The sequence below is a fragment of the Phlebotomus argentipes genome, unplaced genomic scaffold, assembly GCF_947086385.1.
Source record: "Phlebotomus argentipes unplaced genomic scaffold, Phlebotomus argentipes genome assembly scaffold_18, whole genome shotgun sequence".
NCBI lineage: Eukaryota > Metazoa > Arthropoda > Insecta > Diptera > Psychodidae > Phlebotomus > Phlebotomus argentipes.
In genome coordinates, this window is record NW_026776177.1 from 17,355,311 (window position 1) to 17,376,626 (window position 21,316).

The window sequence follows — 21,316 nt, forward strand, 5'->3', positions numbered from 1 at the left end:
TATAAATGTTGGTGCTTTAAAACAAGAGGAATATTTATTGTAACGCTCTTGCCAATGTGCTTTTCTCTTATTTTCCCCCTCCCCCCCTCCGACTTTTACAGACGACAACACTGCTAAAAACATAAAAGACGCAGTAAAACCTCTTCGGCTCTCATTGTTTCTTTTACATCTCGCGGTTATTACAAGATCACCCAACTATATTGGGAGTGGATTTTGTGTGATGATATTCAGGGCATCTTCGCAGCAATCTCTATGATTTCTTTCTCTCTCTCCCGCCACGTGAGATGGCTGGATGCCACCCAGCAATGCGTGTGGGTGACACAAATTACAAATTATCAATTTGGACTTAATGTGCGGTTCACCGAGACCAAAGAAGATGCGAGAGAGACAATATAAAATGCCATGAAGACAACTTTAAGGTGTGTATCTCGAGACAGGAAATCAGAGGAAGACGACACAGTCGAGAAGAAAGAATAAATGGACCGCCTTCCTTTGTGGCACTCGACTTTTCTAGCTGGCCTCACAATGTGAGCGCGTGTGGTGGACTTCCTGGAAAGTCCTGTGTGACAACCTTCGGGGGGAGAGACCTTTAATTACCCTCCTTTGAAGCCATTCTTCACCATCACGACACGCTGCGTCCAGTCCGTGGACATTAAAGGTGAAATTGTGGAATGTCCAGAACGAATTGTATTTGCTGTAAATATTGTCACACATTTCGGGCCTTTGGCTCATTGAGGACTCAAAGATGTGCGTGAAAGGAGAGTGTCAGGATGAAATTAGCTTCATTGCCACTTCGCAGTGGGGAAGTAAAAAATCTGCCGACGCAAAGATTCAACTGTAAATTCATCATGAAACAAGAACATTTCATAATACTTGAAAATTTTAGACTTTTCTCCACATTAATTCTCAATTTGTAATAAATCTCCCAAGTTTCCATCTGATATTTCTATAAAAATTAAATTAAAACAGCTTTTTTGGGTATTTTTCCGACCATAACCTAAGAAATATCACTTGAAGATTTTCAAAGACTCCTTTTGTAAGGTTTTTAGATCACAAAATCTTCTCTTATGATTTCTGAATAGAGTCAAAATTGTTGATTTAATGTCAAAACCGTGCATAGAGTGGTCTAAATAAACATTTTCCAAGTTCAAATTAATCTTTTTGAGGTTATGTTCGACAATAGCACTATTTTCAGTGTTTCTTGGCATCAAATGTGCAGAATTACAATGTTAATTGCATGCTAATTAACAGACCATAAGAATTGATGTGCTGGAATCCATTCTTAATTCTTTACATGACCTTAAAAAAATATATTACGATTGTTTCTATACATAAAGATGAAAAGAAATCCAAAGAAACGAGATAATTTGACAGTGGAAGAACCACTCAAGAAAGAAAAACTGTAAGTTTTTGAACACTTTCCAAGACTTCCGCTGAGCTGTACACCACTTCTGGCGATATTATCTCCCCCTTGTCCTGATATTGTTTTTGGAATCTTGAGCTTGGCAAGATTATCAGAATTCAACTAATTTTGCGTGTTAAATTTTTCAACTTCTACAAGCACTTCAGCGCCGAAATATTTAGCAGATGTTTAACATCTTTATGAGAAAGAAATCCCCCTTGGCACAAGTCAATTAAATGATCCACTTAATGCCAGGCAGGAGAGCCCTAAAGGTTCCCGGCATTTTCTCGAGAAAAAAAGAGATACATTAGAAAGCATATCTGTGACTCAATAATGCCACCCAATTAGATATTGTTGGACGTAAAATTTGAATGGAAACGTTTCCAAGACAAGCGAAAGAGCGGAGAGATGGCGAGAGTTGTTGTGTGAAGGCGGCGCTTTTTTGAAGCTCAAGGTGTACACAATTCCCATCGAATCCCAACAATCGACACTTAACAATGCTCTCTTTATTCAATTCTTCAACAGTCAAACGAATTTGTAGTGATCTCGAGAGAATTCCCCTCGAATTCCATCGGCGCACAATTCCTAATGGTTATTCAATACAGTCAATCATGTCTTTCTTAAACGGCGTGTGGTGAGTTGTATTAACCATATCACTTTTTTCGCCCGAATAATGATCCCATGCAATGTTGCCCGGGTGAAAGAGTGTGTTATGGCGGAGAAATGCATGGAATAATGACAATGATGATTATGACCATTTTTCCCGTGCCTGTCGACCATTGATCACGAAATGATTAACTTGGGAAAAATTCCCCAACGCAATGACTATGGCTTTTGGCCGGCCAGAAAGCCCGCGCAGACGTTTTGGGCGCTCATGGCGAAGAACATCGGGCAGAGGAAGGAATTGAAATCGCCGTCATGCTTGTTAAATTAATTATGAACTCATCGCTGATCAATCAAGTTCATCTACACCGAGAGTGTAAATAAATGTGTCGAAGAATGGAAATGGGAATCCTTGGTGTATTTGGGGCATTCTGGCTACTGAAAGCAGATCGATTTTGGGCTACATAAAAAGCTCCCTTCTATGCCACGGAGTCGCGCGCTTAATGAAGATATCTGGATCTCGGGCGCAATTAATTGAAATTTTACCCACGAAAATGAGATTAATCCGTGTAAATTTTTTTTCCTCATCTCCTTCACAACAGAAGACACACAGTCAACAAAAGGTGAAGCGTGAATGGAAAGGCTGAGGAAAGATGTGGTTTTGAGGAGAGAAAAGAACAACGCCATCCACAGAGATTCTGCGTCCAGTTAACGTTGAGAAAAGAGACAATAATAACAATAATATTTCCACCTGCTGAGGAATATTTAAATGAAATTTATTGACAGTGGACTAGAGGAGAGCGCGAGACTGCCAAGAGCTGCAGAGACACAAGAACCAGAGGCAATTCTCGAGATAAGCATCTAATCGGCGCGGAGATGAATGATTTTTTCTTTGCCCCCGACCCAAAAATATCCATATAAATATTAAATGGGAATTTATGACTGGAAAAAATTATTTATATCGTCGCTTGGAAATTTGAATTTTCTTCAATAAAAAATGTATCGGAATATAAAATTCCATATTCATATTATGGGGCTGGAAACAGAGAGAGAGAATCTGTCGTGACACTGCGAGAAAAGATATGCACAACATTTCAGCAATTTTTAATGCTCCATTCCGATGACAGTCCGCGCCCAAGCGCGCGATTTGACAATGATAAGCGCCCAATAGTTGCCAATTGAAATTCAATACCATGATTGAGCAATAAATTAACTTTCCACCATACTGAAAAATAAAATGCTACTCCCTGCGTTTCCCAACCGGGCGCTTAATTGGCCACTTCGCGTTCTCGCCGCGCAGCGGCAACAATGTCTTTGGCAGAACCTCCATTTCTTGCAGTGTATCTTGTCGCTAATGATGCGCGAATTCCTCCACATTCTATTCTTCTGCCTTGCGAAATTACCATGGCAGAAACAGCCAAGAAATTACCCTGAAATACGCAATTCGCCTCGTCTTTATGGCGATTCGCGCGCTTTTTTCCGAGCATTGGCGTAGTGAGGAACCAATTAGTGAAATAATAAATGTTTTTCTGGATATTTTGATAAATTTCTAGAAGATCTAGAAAGAGAAATTTGACATATTCAAAGACTTTGAAAGATTTTATTACCTTCAATTTAAAATATTTCTCTGAAAATCACGATTGAAAACATTCAATAAGAATTTCTGGATGAAACAGTGAAGAATTAAGGTCTCATATTCATTACGCCACTGGTCTTAGACCGTCGTGTTAAGAAAATTCAGCTGCAGAAATCTTGCACAAGACCTTCGATGTGTAATTAAGAAAACAATGCATGTATTATAGAATAAATCATTTTAATGAATTGTTGACATTATCCATAAATGGTTTTTAAATTACACAGCTTTCACATTACATTATGCACTTTCATCTCTCTTGCATTCAAATTTCTTGTAGGTTGTTTTGTTGGTTAATAAAATTTCTAATTTATTGTCGATGATAGTTTTCGATATTTTTTTTCACTCTCTTCCACGCAGTATCAAATTTCAAGCTCGGATTGATTGCTATTAAATTGGCAAATTACATATCAAAAAAATAGTGTTTCATAACAAATTTTCGATTCAATATAAAAAATATATATATATATTTAAATTGTATAAATGAAATGAGAATAATTATAAATCTTCAGACTAGAAATCTACCTAGGATCTTACGAGCTAAACTTTTACATAAAATTTTCTCTCTCTCTCTCTCTCTCACTAATTAATCCAATATTTCGTCAATAAATCGATGGAATAATGAAATATTTTAAACAAGCATTAGTTAAATATTTATAATCTTCATTTTAAATAAGGATGATTCTATATTAGACTTAAGGAACGGACAAATGCCGAGAACAGCAATTATAATGTTAATGCTTAGATGTGAAATCACAGATTATCACAATTTTGTCATTATTTTTGGTTTTGGCCGAAAAGTCAATGGGTAAATTCGAAAAATAATACTTTCATTTCAACGGGTTTTGAGGTGAAAGATCAAGAAGTAAGGACTTAATTGATCTTTCAGTTGGCAAGAGGTGTTAAAAAATAATGACGAAACTGTGCATAATCGTGCTTTTGTGTCGGTTCTTGCAGAAGTTTGGGATTTATTTCATAAATATTCGTACGTTCTCAGTGTGTGTTTTTTTTATTCCTTCAAAAGTACAAAAAAGAACTCTACAGGATTCATACTTTCTTTAAATTTATAATAGCTGACATATATTTTAAGGAGGAAGGCTCTTATTTACAATGCAATGGCAGGAACAATTATTAGAACATTCTCTTACGCGTCTTTTCAATACGTTCGCCTATAAACGTCCATGTGGATCGTCCTGGAAATGACATGCGAGAAAAGGAGAGTTGCTATAAGTCGATTCATGTGGGAAAATTGCTGAATGGGGTGAAAAAATAATTCCAAAGTGTCGATTATTAGTCCGATAAAGCGAATTAGGGTGCATTTGTGCGAGTGTTGAGTTGTTAATTGTCATTGAGTGAACAAAAATGAATATGAATTAGTGTAAGAATAAATATAAATAAAAAGGTGTTGCTTACATTATTTTTTGTGCAATTGTGTGTGTTTTTATAGAGAGACAGCCGCTTTACACAGTCCGCCTGCATTTTTATTGCCCCTCACCTTTGAGTAGTAGAGTGGTTTATCGCCAAACACATTGACTACATCTACAAACAAGAGAAGAAGAAAGTTCCATAATCCATCAACATATTAATTTGTCACATTAAAATTAAATATTATTAATATATTCACAAAGTAATGTGTCCACAAGTGCCACTGTAGCGACTGGCATTTTGCAATTTGCCCTTAGGTTAAGAATTAAGTAGATTAATACGTGATTTTAATTGCATGTTATGTCACTCTGGGTTGATTAAGTAATGCTTCTTCCATATGTTATTGATTTTTCATTTTCTGCTCAATACTGTCCCTGAAACTATCGCCGTCTATTTGGGTGGGCGCCGTGATTTGTGTTAATTTCTGTTATGATCGACTCTCTGTCGAAAGATCAAAGCTAATTAGGCAGGGAAATGGGAAACACGCAGTCTTTCGGAGGCCTGACTTTGGCCATAAATAACCACAGTGGAAACTCTAATTTCTAATTAAATAATTAACTGACTATTTATGACTGCACGCGAAAGAAAATTTCCGCTTCTCAGTGGGTGAAAGTGGCAAAAAAGACCGCTCAATTTCGCTCAAAAAACGCGCCCAGAAATGCCATCGAAATGCAAAAGATCAAATCTACCTGAAGCGCCCTCAAAAGTATCTTATCAAGGCGGTTGATAGAATAGAGGAAAGGCTCTTCTTTCCCTGGAAATCTCGCTCTTTCGGATTATGATGCTGTCAATAAAATGCCATACCGACAAACGCATAGTTATTTGCCCACTCCCCAAACAGAGACGGTGAATGAGTGTCAAAAAAAAAGAATATGCGAGGAACTGATAAGGGAATTTTTTCTCTTTATGATTTCTTTTTCTCTCTCTCCTCACCGAAACCAAGAAAACATATTTATTTGCCCAACAACTCCATGGGGAAATATTTCTGTACCACTTTTTTTCCCTTCCTCTCTCACCCAACTTCAGTCCGCGTGTCAATATTTGCTCAAGTTTGTTTTTTATTGTATTGAAATGTCAAATTGCCGGGTAATTCTATGGAAATCACTTTAATATCATGTGCAACAGTTTGTCCTCCACCTCATTACACGCCACAAGTATTTTCTGTTAAAGCAACTGCTTGAATTTGCTCGGCAAATTGCTGCCAAAGATTCCCCTTATCAGCTCTTGATGAGCCTCTTCTCGACTCCCACTCACCCAAAATGCTCTTTCTCTTCTCTTTCCCATGGAATTCTTCGCGTCTAAAAGCGGAACTTGAGACACGTCGATAGGTAAAATCAACAAATTAATCAGCAGACAAGACAAAAAGTGTGGTAATTCTCAACTGATACGCGGGGAATTTTCTCTCCCTTCCGCCGAGAATGGGGAATTCGAAAGACGCACAGCAATTTCCGAAGAAGTGAGGCTAAACGAGGAGAGCCTATTAAACAATTATCAGCACTATCAGTGAGATTGCTCAAATTGCTGGGCTTCTTGCTTCGCGTCTTCTGCACTCAGAGAAAACTAGCATTCTGTATTTTGCGCTCAAAGAATTGAAACAATTACGAAAAATCTGTGTAAATTTGATTTGAAGATTTCACATTTTTGTGGAAATTCAGCCAATTTTCTCCGAGTGCATTGGCAATCGCCAAGACTTCAGAGAACTTCTCTTCAGCTGTCATGGCTCAGGAGTCACTTCTATCAGCGTTTCGTGAATGGAAATTTAGTACTTGTTATCAAATTAGTGCCGTGCCAAATGTCTGTCGCCATTGTGCGTGTGATTTAAAAAGGTGTTAGCAAGTGCCCAAGAGCTCTAGTCATGCAAACAGTCCCAGATCGTCACGGAACGCTGATAGGGCGGCTCGGGAGCGGCCAGGATGGGCGGCGGTGCGTTACCTGTGTTGGCGCAGGTTGTCCTGTCGCTTGAAGTACTTGCCGCAGACTTCACAGGAGAAGGTGACCTCCGGGCTCTTGTGGGTGCGCTCGTGGATCATGAGGTTGTAGGGCTTGGTGAAGCGCCTCTGGCAGTACTTGCAGATGAACTCACACTTCGGCCGCATCTTGCGGCGAAAGTCCGACCGACAGTCGTCGTTATCAATTCGCATGACCGCGAACATGTTGACGGTTGGCTGGACTGGACGGTCAGGAGGCTCTGGACGGAGTCGCAGCGACGTTGCGGCCGTGGAACTGCTCCGGGGCGGCCAATGAGCTGGAAGGAGAGCGCGTTGCGGAGGAAATTAGTTGATAATTGTCAATGGCAATTGCGTCTGTGTGCGATAAGAGAGACTCTCCGCTATCTTTGACGGCTTTTATGGTTATTGCGCGATGCCTGGAGTTGCTCGACCGTCATAGATCTTGGCCCGGTGCGATTCAATGCGACGGCGGCAGATTGAGTCATTAGACGGACTTGAGTCAATATTTAAGCGAGCATTACGCCAGGCGCGCTCCTCCTGAGACCCCAACTGTTCCCCCTCGGCGACGGCAATGATCCGGAAATTTGGGTCATGCAATGGAGAGAGACGTTGGGAGTTGAGGAGCGAATTTGCATAAAATTAATTAAAATGTCTCTTTTGCCCAGCGCGCCGCTGGAAGGCTATTTTATGATTTAATGGAAATATATTGGATTTAAATGGCCGGCGGAATACGGAAAGGATTCCCCATAAATCAGACACACTCTCGGGCCAGTGTCACCACAGAGGATCGCCTCATTAAAATACGCCATCGAGGAGGCAAACATCTAAAGGTTTGTTTGTCTTCTGGTTAACTCCGCCAAGAAGCTCCCACCGAAAACAACGCCGTGGCGCGGCGATTGAATCTCGGGGAATATGAAATTAATATTGAAAAAATGTTTATTAACATTCGACACTGATCAACTAACTGGAAACCCCAAAAGTCGTGGGTTGTAACATGAGAAATCAAGAGCTTCACCCATAAATTTCCATTTGCTCTCCAGCGGGAAATCAAGAAAGTCACATCCTCCCGTTTATTAGGAATCAATTAATTTATTGATAAGCTTTCGCCCGAGCTTTTTACTGAGCCGCGCGCAGCATTTTCGAGGGCTACCATTTTAGGAGGTCTCTTTTGGGGCATAATTAATTGCAGATAAATTTCCTAAATGGACACCGAGCGTCTGAATTCGTCATTATTCCTCTGGTTAACGAGAATGACGAATAAATTGAGTCGTGGGATGAATCCAATTAATTCTCTTTGTGGCCTTTCGACAATAGGCCAAAAGAGATGAGCGCACACTTCTTCCTGGTCGCAAGACGTTTTCCACGGCGACTTAGAAAAAGGAAATTGACAAGATTTATAGACGTGCTAAATGACATTGATTTGGCAGAATTTATTACTTTTCTTATTTATTGTTCATCGGAAGTTGAATACGAAATGCTGAGAACGTTACGATTTACGTTAAAATGTTTTCTCGGATGATTTCACGTAAGTTTGACGTCATAAACTAGTTAAAATCACAGATGGAAGCTTTTTTAAACTTTGACAGTGATTTTGGAAATTGGATTTCAATATCTATGGCAAAAGTATTTTAATAAAACAAATATATCAGGATCTTGAAATCTTGATATTTAAGACACCAACCAGAAATGCATAAAAATGTATTTCTTAAGACAATTTAAATTATTTTTTGAGAAATAAAAATTCAGATTCTTAGTCATGACAAGCACATAAAAGTTCATCTCAAAGTGTTATTGGAATGGTTACATTCTGATTTTAAGCTAATTCAAGGTTTCTTAATATTTAGCAAAGACACTTCAAAGGCAAAACACTTGCTTTCATGCTTTTTCTATATTCTTTGTCCAAAATAACATAATAAGAAAACAAACTGGAGGGTTTCCGTGGATTGAAATTAATTGTCAATTGATTTCTAATTAAGAAAACCTTGATTTTAATTCCCTTTTTTTCTCTTGTTTGAGAAAAGAAACCGTTTTGAATCTGTAATCGTGTTTCTGATAATTTCTTTGTGTCTTTCTTTTTCACCAAAGTCTATATTTTCATCGTAAATGCTTATAAACATCTTATAGAATACAAAATCTATAATAAGATTAGGAAGATCAGAGATCGAATCTACTAATCCACAAGACAGTTAGTCGGTTGTTAAACGATTGGGTTTGTAAAAAAGCTAATCCATTGGAAATGTCTTTGTTTGTGATGCAAATTTCATTCAAAACAACTTGAACCAAAAATTCTCCTAAGTAGACTAATAAATTTCGGGCTGCCATTGATATTCTGCGCTCAAAGGGGCCTCGAGAAACCTGCCAGAAAGAAACCCTCTGTTTGCACTTTCCTTCTCAGGGTCCTTTTCTCAGAGTGCCCGAAGAAAAAAGTGCGTGTCTCTTCCTTGCCTCTTCTTGACTTCGGTGTGAGTTGATTTTTTGGAAGGTTTCCAATAATGCTAATAACAAGCCGGGGTCAAATGATGCCGCACACAGTCGGAGTGATTCCCAACTGTGATGAGGATTGCAAACAGCGTTCGATTTATCTTGACACGATGATTACTACTTTCCGTAAAATGACGGTGCGGAGGTTTCTCGGTGCTGGAAAAGGTTCTTCTCGGAATTCCGCTCCGGCGAGGATCAATTTGCATTCCAATGAGTAGTGCAGATGCGTGGCTGATCGGATGCTCACCGGTTTTACGCGCCAATCAAAAGACAAGAACAGTAGCTCCGCATTTGTGAATGCCCAAACGCCACACGATTCGACGGCGATCACGGGGCATAAAGTAAAATGCCGGAATTACCAGCCGCGCTACCAGTCTTTAGCGTGGGTTCTCACCACTCATGATTGGAGAAGAAAAGGGCGGCGCGAAGACCGGTAGCGCGGGTTTTGTTCTTAAACTCGCGCCTAATCCCGTGACTCATAAATTCTGGCGCGTACGTGAGTGAAACTCACTGTGGTCTCTCGGGAATTTTTCTGTTACGCGGTTTTGTGAAAGCGCGCGTGATTTACAATTTATTATTTTTGGGCTCTCTCAACTTCTTTTTCAACTTTGTGTCTCTTCCTCGGTCGTTTTGGGTGTTGAAACGCTCACGTTTTTCCCCAGCCAGAGAGAGAGATGAGACACACTGTCCATGGTGTGTGGACTTTCTCATGGAACCTTGCGCAATGTGTAAAAATAATAAAATTTAACTGCATGAAATAAATCTTACCTTCAGATTGGGAGTGTTGATTGAGGTGAGGCGGGAAGAGGATGTCACTTGCCAAATGCTCACACTTCACAGTATCTGTCTTTTTTTCCGTCGGTTGCACACTTTTCACTAGCTTTCCAGCGCAAAAATACTAATCACGGGCCCTAATCGTGGCGCGCGGAATGCTCGATAATCCCGATGTGAAGGCGCGTCGGACGGCGCGTGCGAAAATCCGCAACCGGAGTCGTATTTCTTAATATGATGTCCAATATCAGGCTCGATATTCAACTTCCGAACGCTTCCGTGCGTATTGCTGCCTGTAACTGAACAGATCTTCCGTATCTAAGTGAGTAGAGAGTCACCGAGAGCTGGGTACTACTTGCTGGCGTGGAAGGTGGTGGCTACTACTGAACGACCGGCTGGCTGGTGTGCCGTGGAGCGAGTGTGAGTGCGAGCAGTCTCAACAGAAGTCAACAGAGAGGCGACTTTCTGGCATAGTAGCTGAACTGGAAACTGCTGGCATCTACTGTGCGGAGGCATTCGAAGTGGCCCATCGGCCAGAGCGAGACCGCAGTATCCGCGCCCCAGTAGCGGCTTTGGCGCCCCCCGTCGCCGGATGCCCCGGCGCGATCACTTGCTCTTTCGCTCTCTGTCGCGCCCCACTATCTCGGCCACCAGGTGATCCTCTGCGCCCCACGTGATCGCGCCAGGAGAGCCCCGTTTGCTGGCTCCGCCTCTCGGCGGCACAGCAAAGCCACAGGGCGGGGGATCGCGCTGCGCGATCACCGCTAGTGATCTCTCTCTCTCCAAGAAGCCAAAAAGCCGAGTGCCTCGCCTCTGCTCTCGCACACGGGAATGCACTGACTGTCAAGACGGCTTCCTCACTTACGCAGGACTTCCTAGTCCTCGGCTAGAGCAGCGAGTCCAACGACCCAATAAATCAGCCGAAAAACCTACAATGTTTTAATTTAAACATTTGCCCTCTCGGCAAGTGAAAATAATTAAGTTTCTCAATTTCGCCGATGGGCACACACATCATATTTTGAGATGTGTGCGATCATCAATCTTGGACTCAAACTTCTGGCCACTGTGGGAGCTTTCTTTCGGCGTCACCTCCCGCCCGCACGTTGTCGTGTACATGCGTGAGACTCCCACTAAATTGCTCGCCCCGTGATGGGTACAAATTGGCACTCTGTGTGGAGTCCGCGCATGAAAATTGCAGATCGCGTAGTGTCTTGTGAGAGGGGCCCGCGGGCACTCCATGCACAGGCCCGAAATGAAGTTCATACGGATTGAGATGAGTGATCGTGCAAGCGTGAGATCGCTATTCTTCTCCGCCGAGGAGCCGCGCTCACAGAGCGTGGGAAATGCACAGTAGTGAATTCACAATGAAGTCACTGTGGGGCGGAGCCACACAGTCGCGATCGGAATGGGGAGACCGCGATTGATTTCTGCAGAGCCAAGAGGCTCCACCCTCGCACATTATCTCGTCGACCAATGAATAAATTTACCTACCAAAATCCGCCGTCGAGACGTGCTAGAGCTGCTTGTCATCGATTTATGACCGCGCACGGTGAGATGGAGGCAAACACACTTGGATCCCCATCAAAACGACAAGTCGACGAGTTTATTTATAAGACACACACAGCTGAAAATTAATGATAAGAATTAATTGGACACCCAGCCATGGTGGCCTGATCTTCATCTCGGCGAGGTGAGAGGTCTTAGCACATTTGAGACAATATAAATAAATTTTCAGCTGTGTTATCTCTATTAGTGGGAGACGACATAATAAATGGATGGCGTGCTTCTTCCTTTTCATCTGCCGAAAAGCACCAAAAGGAATTTATATATCACCCAAGATGTGCCGCGTTGGCAAGCCTGTGAATGGTCATTTCCTCCTCAAAGATTACAATACTATTTTATATTTTGCATTCAACGGTTCGGTGTTTGAAGAAAGCTTTTCGGTGGAGCGCCATCTGTGATTGGGACTAGAGAAACACTTGTTTTATCAATGTCATTGCCGGCGCTTCCCAACAACTCATGTGGAGGAAATGTGTGTGCTTCATGAGAATATTCCAATACTTGATCTAAAGACAGCAGAATATGTGTTTCTCTTGTAACACGATTTTGGTTTGTGTTAAGCGAATGAGAACCAAAATTTTGTTTCCAATAATTTTTTGTGTAATTATATAGTAATTCTGCCACAAAAATGCATAATATAACAGCTTTTTTGATACGAACTATTAAAACCAGTTTAGTATTCACGATAAAACTGTTACGCGCCTGAAAAGGTTTTAAATTTTTACATGAAAATGAGAAAACCAATTTTCTGAGGATTGTATTTTGTTACATTGTTTCTTGGTTGGTATTATACATATGTTTTTCTTGAGAATACTTTTATACCTATTATTTCTTTATTATTAATTCCGATTTGATATATTCGCAATGTGATTCTTACAGTAAACACGCATAGGAGACCCATAAGAATTGTCACAGACGAATCCAATGGATAATTCATGTGCAGATGTGTTGTTGCGGGGTTCACAAGTAATTCGCCAGTTTTTGACCTCAGTTCGTCCGTTCGCGGTGGCAAGTTTGCAAAATAGTGTTTTTGGTGGCAAAACAGAGGACCCACCCCGCAAATACCCAGCCCAGTCAACAGAGGAGTAGTCCAGCAGTGGGATCGAATAGGAATTCAGGCGAATAGGGTGAAATGCTCCGAACGATAGCAGTCCGAAATGAAAGCCTCCTCCGCAGCTCCCTCAATCGCGCTCTGCGCCTCAATTCTGCCCGGTGCGCCTCCACAGAGTGCTTCCGGCGCATCCAGAGTCACAGGTGAGGCGCCAGGCAGGGTCCAGGAAGTGGTCTGGGCGCGATAAGCCAGGGAAAAAGGGCAGAAAGTGTTTAGAGGTTAAGGTTGTGTAATCGGCTGTCAAAGACAGGGCAGCGGCACACGCATGGCCGCGGGCGCCCTTGAATTATCATGTTTGATGATCAATTTGTTAAATTATGTAATTCATGTTTGCGTTGTTATTCGCATGATAAGCTCTATTGCCGATGAGGAGCGATTCCGATCAATTGTCTGTCCATGACAGCCACTGTTTCTCACGCTGATCCAATGTTGTTTGCAGACTTGTGAATCGGAGCGTCCGGAAGCCACTGGAAGCGGCGCCGTGGCAGATGCAGTCGCTGAGGGGCTACTGTGCCGATCTGCCGTCCCACACAAAGGTCCTCCTGCCCGCCCTGTCGCCGACGATGGAACTGGGCACGATCGTGAGCTGGGAGAAGAAGGAAGGCGATCGGCTGAATGAGGGCGACTTGCTGGCCGAGATCGAGACGGACAAGGCGACGATGGGCTTCGAGACGCCCGAGGAGGGCTACCTGGCCAAGATCCTCGTGTCTGCTGGCTCCAAGGACGTGCCCATTGGGAAGCTAGTGTGCATAATCGTGGAGAACGAAGCGGATGTGGCGGCATTTAAGGACTACAAAGACACTGGCGGTCCTGCCGCCCCTCCAAAGGCCGCCGCACCCGAGGCCGCTGCTCCACCGCCACCCGTAGCAGCTGCTCCGGCGCCGCCACCTCCTCCCCCGGTCACGCCGGCGCCTCCTCGCCCCATGACAGCCGTAGAGCAGAAGGGACCGCGCGTGTACGCTTCCCCGATGGCCAAGCGCTTGGCTGAGGCGCAGCAGCTGCGGCTCGAGGGTCAGGGGAGCGGTGTTCACGGGTCCTTCAAGGTCTCCGACCTTGCCGGACTCAGCGCCGCTCCCGCTGCAGCGCCTGCGGCTCCCCGGCCGGCTCCTGGCCAGGCGTACATCGACATCCCGGTGTCCAACATCCGCGGCGTGATCGCCAAGCGCCTGCTGGAGTCCAAAGTCACCATACCGCACTACTACCTCACCGTGGACATCAACATGGAGGCCGTGCTGAAGTTGAGGGCGAAGCTGAACAAGTCCCTGGAGAAGCAAAACGTGAAACTGTCGGTGAACGACTTCATCATCAAGGCGGCCGCCACGGCGAACAGGAAGATCCCGGAAGCCAACTCAGCGTGGCTCGACACAGTGATTAGACAGTAAGAGACGCTTTGCCTGTGAGTTTAGGGACTCTCTCTGATCGCTTCTCTCCTCGCAGATTCGATGCTGTGGACGTGGCTGTGGCCGTGGCGACGGACAAGGGCCTCCTCACGCCCATTGTGTTCGGCGCGGACAGGAAAGGACTCGTGGACATTGCTCAGGAGGTGAAGCAACTGGCGGGCAAGGCGCGAGACGGAAAGCTACAGCCTCATGAATTCCAGGGAGGCACAATAACAATCTCCAACTTGGGAATGTTCGGTGAGTTTGCTTTGATTTCATAGGATTGAAAATGTCTTGATTGGCAAACGTGACCACTTATCAATCTTATCTAAGAGAGTTATCAAACAAGGTTTGATCTGATTAGGTTTTGCAGCAAGACTACAAGTTTTTGTATTCAGTTTTGAGACTTTCCAGGAATTTGTGGGAATTTTTTAAAATATTAGAACTGAATTTAGAATCTCTGCATGGGCAGAAAATAGCACAAAAATACAATTGCTTCCCTTAAGATAAGAGACTATCCTTTCACAAGTCATGCTAAGAGACCAATGTTATGGTTTGTGCTCAGCATACCTTTCAGTTACACATATTTAGAGCAATGAAAACTGTCTGATAACGATTTAATAGCCCGAAAAATTGGCATTTCTGCTGAAAATAGCGTATTTTCAGTGTCAGATGTCTTACGAATGTGATTTTTATTCACTGTTTGCGTAGTTTCTTATCAAAATAGATCAGTCAATTGAAAGTTGATAACAAATCAACAAATATTATTATGACCTTGACTATTTCCAGCAAAAATTAAAGTCTTTCTCGTTCTCTTGAGCAATTGCTTATAGATTTTTGGCAACATTTCTTCATTTGATTTCTGTGTGTAATCAATTAAGACAATTGATATCAATTGAAAGGATTGGAATTGAGTGACCCTTTCTGTGTTTGCATTGGGGATTAAATTAGCTTATCAAGAGTGTGGTTTTCATGTCTAAAATATCACGCGATATTGCTTTAATCTAATGCTTTTTCACATTCATGAACAGAGAGAGAGATAAGAGAGATTTTTACAGTGAAATTTACTCTTTCAGGCATAACACAATTCTGTGCGATAATCAATCCGCCCCAGTCTTGTATCCTGGCAACGGGAGCCACGGAGAAGCGACTGATTCCGGATGAGGAGTCGGAGAAGGGGTGAGTTTGTGAGATTCTTTCTGAGTTGATTGATTAATTCATGATGCGCCGTTGCAGTTTCCGCGTAGTTGACGTCATGTCGGCGACTCTGAGTTGCGATCACAGACTCGTGGACGGCGCCATCGGGGCGAACTGGTTGAAGCTCTTCCGTCAGTACCTGGAGGATCCCAATACGATGCTCCTGTAAATACTATTCACCCTCTTAAAGTGTGTTCACGACCACGGATTTCAACGTCTCATTTGCCCAATCAGATGGTTTTTTTTTTGGTAGGATTTGCTTTAAGAAAGTTTAGAAACCCCAAGACAGAGGACATCAACACTTAATTTTGACCAGAGATATTTGCATTAGAGATATTACAGTGACATTATTTAGGAGGAAATGTTGTATAAAAAAAGGCGTATTAGTTTTGAAGAAATTTGCGAAATTATGCATATTTTTTGAATCTGTGAAGACTACAATTGAGTGTCTGAAAGACATGTAGAAATTTATAATTTGAGTTGTTGGAAGATATTCTTTATTGGACGTTATTATTTTGTATAAAAGAATATAATTTAAAAATAAAAGATCATCGAAGAGAAAGAATCACTCCCACTGAAAACAGAAACGCCTTTATTAGCGCAATTTCACTTATCGTAAACCGAGGGATTCACATGAAGGACGAAAGTGCGGATTTGCATGGGCTCTAGAGTGATGTCCCACTTTGTGGAGTCGTCCGGAAGCTCCTTGACCGGCTCATTCGATGGTGATCCCTCATCTATAATCGTCACGCCCTTCACTTGGGGCTCTTCAGTCACGGTTTCGCGCTTCCTCTTCACAATCTCGTTCGTGAAGAAGGACACATTGTCGGGCCTGAACTTGAAGCGACTCTTGGAATTCTCCTGAAGCACTTGATTGCCGTCCAGTGTCATTTCCTCGAGTCCGTTTATGTCGAAGACCGATCCGAAGACATCCTTGAAGTTGAACGTGACGCTCTTTGAGTATTCCGGATCGTCCGTCTGTTCGAGGATGTGTTCGAAGCGGATCAAGAAGCTGAGCTCAGTCCAGGGCTCAAGAGTGAGGAGTTTAACGTTTTGTGGCAGAGACAGAGCCACTCCGGACCAGAGATGGCTGTAAGTCTTGCGCCAGTCTTCGTACTCGTAAGAGGAAACGTCGCTGAAGAAGAGCCACGGCGAGAGGAGCTTCTCGGCCTGAAGGAAGCGCTCGCGAGCGGCCATGGTTGGGACACTGTCCAGTTTCCCGAAGAGCAGGAAGTGTTTTCCTCTGATGGGATGGGTGTGATTGAGGGCTTCATCCACGCCGAAGGCGTCATCGTGAAGCAATCGGCGATGCACCATCAGCTCAACTGCCCCATCCTGAAGACTGCTGCCGCCCTGCGCGCGATCCGTCATGACTGAGAGTCTCTTCTCGCGATCCTCAACGGCAATATTCGTGGTGACAGGATAGTAGTTTCCTGCCACCTCCTCTTGAAGCAGCAAATTCCACGTCTCCCTGTGATTCCTCACGCGACGGATCATCTCTCGGCCATTGGAGTCGGTGAAGAAAGCGCCTGAGCTTTCAATGTCGGACACGAAGCGCGAAACCACTTCCTTTCCGAAGCCATCGTCAATTGGGATCGGATTGATCAACCACTCGAACTCCACGTAGTTGTAATCGCGATAGACCCTCACCACCTGACTGACCCACTCGTTGAAGGTCTGGTGCACCTCCTCAACCACCGGACCCTTGATCACTCTCACGTCCACCTGATTCGTCACGAATCTCTCAGTGCTATTCGGCCTGAAGATGTAGGCGCCAGAACTGCGATTCTTAAACACCCTATTGTCACCAACAGCGCCTTCGTAGTAGAAGAAGTTCTGACTGAGTTTGTGCTCAGATCCGTCTTCCAAGGAAATGCTGCTCACGAATCCTTTTGCGTCAAATCCAACGCTGAAATATTTGTTCCCAATTGACACCACATTGCTGTTCCGTGGCGGCTTCTGAGGCTCGTCGGCGCTCATCTTGTGCTGAAGCAGAAAGACTTCTGGATCCTTATCGAAGCGAGGAACGTTCAAGACAATCGGCGCTGGAGTGCGAACGATGAAGAAGGATTTGTAGCCCACTGGAGGGATTTCCGTGGCCAGGAACACCAGTTCATATCCCGTTCCCTGCACAGGATGCAAATCCTTGACTTGCTCTGGCACAGCGATGATCTGGTGAGAAATGGGAACTGATCTGTAGTCAGTCACCTCGTAGGCAAAGTTTCCGTCCACGGGCACTCTGACGTAGTGGAAGACTGAGTGCGCCAAGGCGTTGTACACCGTGACCATGAACTTCTGCTTGGTCTCGGAGATCTCACAGTGGGAAACGTTCAGCAGCAGACAGCTATCGTAGTCGAACGTGAAGGTGGGTTGAGGTTCAGTCGCTTGATCGTGATACCGTGCAGATTCCTTGGCGGGCTCAGTGGGATCAGCTTGCTGGGGTTTGTCCTTGTTCGTCTGTCTCTTCGTGAGTTGATTGAGTACGATCTTGGCTGAGTAGGAACAGGCCTTCAAGGCTGAGGAAATCTGCACAGTGTAGTCCTGAGTTACGTGCTCCTTCGATGTTCCTGTGATGGCGTCGTGATGCTGCAAAACGCCCATGACCTCCGTTAAGTAGTCCAAGTGTGGCTTCAAAGATTTCTCCGTTTTCTCCGTGGCGAATGCAGTCAATTGCTTGCAGGTCTGCAGGAAGTTGTTTCCCATTCTCTCTAGACGCTTCAAGGCGGGTTTCGACGTGTAATAACCAGTCCAGAAAGCGTGCGGATCAGAAGCATAAGGGATGAAGTCATCTGTCTTGGTTGGCCAAGTTATCTGAGCATCATGAAGGGATTTCAGATAGCAACTTGGAGTTGAATAAACCAAGTTGAAGTTCGATCCGTTCTTCTGTGCTTCGTTGGCGTATCTAGAAGACAGGTTTGGTTTGTTAATACGAAATTTTCAGCTGCCAAAGAAGTTAGTTTGCATGCCAAATTAGAAAATTTGTACTGAAAATGCCTCACTTAATCAGCTTATCGAGGTTCTTGAACCACATATTGGCGTCTTGATAGTTGAAATCTTCACCCATTGTCAGGATGAGGTTCTTGGTTCTATATCTGAACCGCATTTTGTCCAAATACACCGCAAATTCTCTCAGCTATAAAATGAACATCGATTGACTGTCTGAATTGTAAAGAAATCACTCTCGAAGCTTCACTTTTTCAACACTTCTTTCCCAGTTGCAAGTTTCTACTTTGGCATGCAATGGCCTCAAATCTCGGTTACCTGATGAGCTTGTCTAGATTCTTAAAGTACACATTGGCGTCCATGTACGTGAAATCCCCTCCGCTCGTAATGATAATGTTTTTGGTGCGATAATTCATGGATTGTTGCATAGCGTATTCGAAGAAGGATCTCAACTGAATATGCAAAAAAAAGTGGGGGCAATTAAGGATCTGGGAAAAAGTGTGCCAGAAAAGTGGAAACTTCGGAAAGTGTGCTTGGATTGCGCGCTTATCTTACCTTCCTGTCGATATTGTAGTCTCGACTGCGCGGATCATCGATCATTGGCTCGTCCGAGCAGAGAATGTCGAAGCAAAAGCCAGGCGGTGGGCCGTAATTGTTGTACAAAACGCCAGTGAAGAGATCAGAAGCTTCTCCCAAATTTGCACTTCCTCTCCAGATCATTTCCGCTTCTCTCTTCTCCAGTCTTCGCGTCTTGTCTGCATGAGCAAGAGATACAGTATGAGAGATTTGAGCGCTATCAGAGATCAATTGAGTGCAATTGGCGGCAATTAACCTTGATAGTCCAGGCGTCCGAAGAACATTCCGTCGAAGCCCATCTGAGCAAAAAGTGATGCCATTTCACGAGTGTGGCCAAATGGATCAATCTGCCAACCGACGCGCGGACGTGCGCATTTGCCAAAGGTGTCATTCAGTCGCCTGAGAAGATTAGAAGTCATCGTTATGCGCTAATGCGGGGAAAATGGCACGTGAACGTGCACAGAAATAATGAAAATGCTCACAGAGCATTTATGCAGCGTTTACAGAGCTCTTAATGTGATCAGCAGATGGAAGTGATAAGAGGAAATGTAGCTAACAAAATTCAAATTACCGTGGAAATGAGGTTTCTAATGTCTTATGGATTTCATTGAAATTGAAGATGTTCTTTGCTTTCAAAGCAATGTTTTGATGGGTAAAAGATTTGAACTGAATGAACTGAACTTGTTTTCAGTTTAACCCAAAACATGTATAAATCTTCCAACATTTTGAGAGAGTCAGACGAAAAACAGGAACTTTTGGTCATATACCTTTGACTGACAAACATGTGAACAGGAAAAACATATTGATAAGCCAACACACACCAAGCTGAACTTACAGGAGAGCTGGGCTTCAACGATGAGCTTGAAATTAGTTAGTTTAATACATGTACAAGTGTGACAAATCAAAAGATGATGAGGAATTCAGAAGACGGCAATAAAATATTCTACCAACAAAATTTCTACCTCGGAAAATAAGAACGTAAAACTGAGAGCAATGAACGTTAGAAGAGCCTCAATTTAGCCTTTAGCTCTAGTTAAGAAAGTTGATAGAATATTTTTCTTACGTTCCCTGAAATTTATCATCCACTGAAACCTCAACTGCAAGGCGGTTGATTTTGAGAGTTGTTCAAAAGTGATCTTACCTCAATCCGTACGTAAACTGATCGATGACGGATTGATAGTGGACAACAGCCTCGTCGTTCATGCTCCAAGCGCCCCCAATGAACTCCAGGCGACCCTCTTCCACCAGTTGCTTCACCTTCTTCTGGAGATCGGGCGTCTGTTCGCGCCACCACTTGAAGAAGAACGCCGACTCCACGTAAATGAAGCGGCGTTCGGGATCGGCGAGCAAAGCTTGCACCACAGAATCAAGGATGTACTGCACGCCAGCCTTCTGCGTGAGAGTTCGACTGCCGTAGTAATACTGGTCCACAGTCTTGAGCCATCCCACGTCGTCGTGCGTGTGGGGCACGATGTGGACGTTGATCCTCGAGGGATCGAGTTTTGGGCAGCTCTGCAAAGCGTACGAACCGTTAAATCAAAGGATCACCGCGAGACGCTGAATTGTCTCGGATAAACCTACATCGTAGCCGCACTGAGACGTCCGTGATCGGCCTCTGGACAGGATTCTTCCTCGCCTGCTGGGCCGAGGAAGCGCCTCGCAGTGGAGGATCACCGCAGTGAGGCACAGGAGCACTAAAGGAACTTTCATACTGATCAGTTGAATCACAAAATCACCGTCCGCTCAGTCGGAGCGATCAGCAACAACTGAAGAAGCTCCGCGGCCGCAGCAGAGCTGTATAATTATAAAATCGCTTTGTTGACACAATTGACTGACAAAGCAGCGGATCGGGTTTCTCAGTGAGTGTGAGCGGAGAGATGGACTCTCACGGGCACGATAAGAGATTTGTTTTGTACATTTCCAGCTTTTTAGCGACTTGACCCACCGAATGGCCGATTAAACTCATCCCCAGTGTCTATAAAGTCCCGTCTTTATCGCACAACTGCCACTTAAATGGCCTTTTTACGTTGTCCACTGGGACTCAGAAGTATAAATTGCCTCTCCAGCACTTCTTTTGTGGGGATTTCACGCTGTGGCCTTTTTCCACTTATGCAGCTAAGGAGGAAATGCATGGGAATCTTATCTCTGGAAGTGAGTGCTGAGGAGGTAAGAAAAAAGCTACTAATATTAGACTTGGCAATAATTTCTCTAGGAGGCTGACAAGTGTGTGTACTTGAGAATGTTTTCAAATTGTTCAAAATGTTATCAATACGTATTTCACTAACT

The 21,316-nt window shown here is 43.7% G+C and overlaps 3 protein-coding genes across 6 annotated transcripts; 1 reads left to right on the forward strand and 2 right to left on the reverse strand.

Moving 5' to 3' along the window:
• Positions 1-3,879: 3,879 nt before the first annotated feature.
• LOC132259798 (protein drumstick) lies at positions 3,880-10,620 on the reverse strand. Of its 3 annotated transcripts, none has more exons than XR_009468325.1 (4): positions 10,262-10,620; positions 6,996-7,308; positions 5,052-5,177; positions 3,880-4,831 (listed from the first exon to the last, which is right to left on the reverse strand). XR_009468325.1 is itself a non-coding variant. In XM_059757566.1 (4 exons), exons 2-3 carry the CDS (start codon positions 7,214-7,216, stop codon positions 5,153-5,155), a joined length of 246 nt encoding a protein of 81 aa, XP_059613549.1. In that variant the 5' UTR covers positions 7,217-7,308; positions 10,262-10,620; the 3' UTR covers positions 3,880-4,831; positions 5,134-5,152. The 3 variants fall into 3 exon arrangements, 2 of the variants coding, with proteins under 2 accessions (XP_059613549.1, XP_059613548.1); XM_059757566.1 differs by having other exon boundaries at positions 5,134-5,177; XM_059757565.1 differs by lacking the exon at positions 5,052-5,177.
• A 2,150-nt stretch (positions 10,621-12,770) lies between these two features.
• Positions 12,771-15,954, forward strand: LOC132259554 (dihydrolipoyllysine-residue acetyltransferase component of pyruvate dehydrogenase complex, mitochondrial). The gene is made up of 5 exons (XM_059757229.1): positions 12,771-13,078; positions 13,375-14,313; positions 14,373-14,572; positions 15,391-15,493; positions 15,551-15,954. Exons 1-5 carry the CDS (start codon positions 12,957-12,959, stop codon positions 15,678-15,680), a joined length of 1,494 nt encoding a protein of 497 aa, XP_059613212.1. The 5' UTR covers positions 12,771-12,956; the 3' UTR covers positions 15,681-15,954.
• A 37-nt stretch (positions 15,955-15,991) lies between these two features.
• Positions 15,992-20,767, reverse strand: LOC132259553 (lysosomal alpha-mannosidase). Of its 2 annotated transcripts, none has more exons than XM_059757228.1 (6): positions 20,612-20,767; positions 20,172-20,542; positions 19,287-19,429; positions 19,010-19,209; positions 18,511-18,644; positions 15,992-18,413 (listed from the first exon to the last, which is right to left on the reverse strand). In XM_059757228.1, the coding sequence occupies exons 1-6, from the start codon at positions 20,738-20,740 to the stop codon at positions 16,118-16,120; spliced, it is 3,273 nt and encodes a 1,090-aa protein (XP_059613211.1). In that variant the 5' UTR covers positions 20,741-20,767; the 3' UTR covers positions 15,992-16,117. The 2 variants fall into 2 exon arrangements, with proteins under 2 accessions (XP_059613211.1, XP_059613209.1); XM_059757226.1 differs by lacking the exon at positions 18,511-18,644 and adding an exon at positions 18,773-18,906 and having other exon boundaries at positions 20,612-20,766.
• Positions 20,768-21,316: the final 549 nt, after the last annotated feature.